At 54.8% G+C, this 1,285-nt stretch overlaps 2 protein-coding genes across 4 annotated transcripts in view; both read left to right on the top strand.

The window, feature by feature from the left end:
- The window catches only part of GDPGP1 (GDP-D-glucose phosphorylase 1), a 2,902-nt gene extending 2,271 nt beyond the window's left edge, over window positions 1-631 (top strand). Inside the window, exon 3 of the mRNA XM_014549595.1 lies at window positions 6-631. Within this exon, the coding sequence (XP_014405081.1) occupies window positions 6-611 (606 nt within the window). The 3' untranslated portion in view covers window positions 612-631. The remainder of the gene's footprint in view (window positions 1-5) is intronic.
- Window positions 632-673: 42 nt separating this feature from the next.
- Window positions 674-1,285, top strand: part of LOC102259438 (tubulin polyglutamylase TTLL13P) — a 19,198-nt gene continuing 18,586 nt past the window's right edge. For 2 of the 3 annotated variants that reach the window (XM_014549610.1, XM_014549612.1), the window contains exon 1: window positions 674-817. In XM_014549610.1, coding sequence (XP_014405096.1) covers window positions 681-817 — 137 coding nt within the window. In that variant the 5' untranslated portion in view covers window positions 674-680. Of the gene's footprint in view, window positions 818-1,028; window positions 1,110-1,285 lie in introns of those variants that run through there. The other variant, XM_014549611.1, reaches the window with a different exon arrangement.

Genomic DNA, 1,285 nt, shown 5'->3' with positions numbered 1-1,285 from the left:
CGGGAGCACTCCGGGCCGGGCTGGAGGCCGTGCTGCTGAGCTCACACCCGGGCTTTCGGGTCGGCTTCAACAGCCTGGGCGGCTTGGCCTCCGTGAACCACCTCCACCTGCACGGCTATTACCTGCCCCACAGGCTGCCCGTGGAGGGGGCACCAAGTGAGCCCCTGGACCCTGGGGGCCGTTTGCACCTGCTGCAGGCTGTCCCAGCTCCCGGCTTCCTCTTTTACACCCGCGGGCCAGGCCCAGACTTAGAAGCCTTGATAAGCAGGGTGTGTCGCGCCACCGACTATCTGACTGCCCGTGAGATTGCACACAACCTGTTTGTGACCCGGGGGGCACCACCTGGAAAGACTTCCTTTTCCTCAACCCTCACAGGGGTCCGGGTAATCCTCTGGCCCCGGAAGTCCAGCTTTGGGGTAAAGGAGCGTGAGGCGTTCAATGTTGCCCTTTGTGAGCTGGCCGGGCACCTCCCTGTGAAAACGCCCCAGGACTTCAGCAGCCTGAATGAGGCGGCCGCGCTAGCCCTCATTCAGGACTGTCTGCTGCCCCCAGCGCAGGCAGAAGAGGTACGGGCAGCACTGGTGGCCTTGACAGCCCAGGAGGAGCAATAATTAGGGCATTTCCGTCACTGCTCTCTCACCAGGTCTTAGCCTCAGAGGAGGGAGCGAGAACTGATCAAAATGGTCTCTTTCAAGAGGAGACACCTTGGAATAAATCGAATGAGTGAGTCCTCGTGGATGTATCTGCTTCTTACCTTTCTTCTGGGGCATGCCCAGCCTGTTGTTGGGAAGGGGGCATGCACAAGCGTTAGATACTCGTGAGTTTCTTTATGGACTTGCCCTTTCATATCAAGTCTTACAAAAGTGATAGTTTATGTACCTCTGGCATGGTGTCATCCCCCCCACCCTTGTTCCCCCTTTGCTTACCACTGAGTTTTATTTCTTCATCTCTCCCTGCATTGGGCCCTGCTCCATCCAGATGCCCTCCTTCTAGCGCATTCTTCACCTGCCTGGCTACCTGGAATTTTCCTCCAGCCCTAACAAACACAGCTGAGTACCCTTCACATACTTCATCTAGTGTGAAAACGAGTGGTACTCACAGCTTTAAAGGTACAGCTTCTCTTATTTATTTATTTATTTATTTTTGTTAATCCTCACCCGAAGATATTTTTCCATTGATCTTTTAGAGAGAATGGAAGAGAGAGGGAAAGACAGAGAGAAACGTGGATGTGAGAGAAACACATCGATTGGTTGCCTCCTGCACGCACCCTGTCCAGGGCCTGGGC

Source organism: Myotis brandtii, unplaced genomic scaffold (assembly GCF_000412655.1).
Source record: "Myotis brandtii unplaced genomic scaffold, ASM41265v1 scaffold561, whole genome shotgun sequence".
In the NCBI taxonomy this organism is placed as follows: domain Eukaryota; kingdom Metazoa; phylum Chordata; class Mammalia; order Chiroptera; family Vespertilionidae; genus Myotis; species Myotis brandtii.
This window is presented reverse-complemented; position numbering and strand designations above follow the sequence as displayed.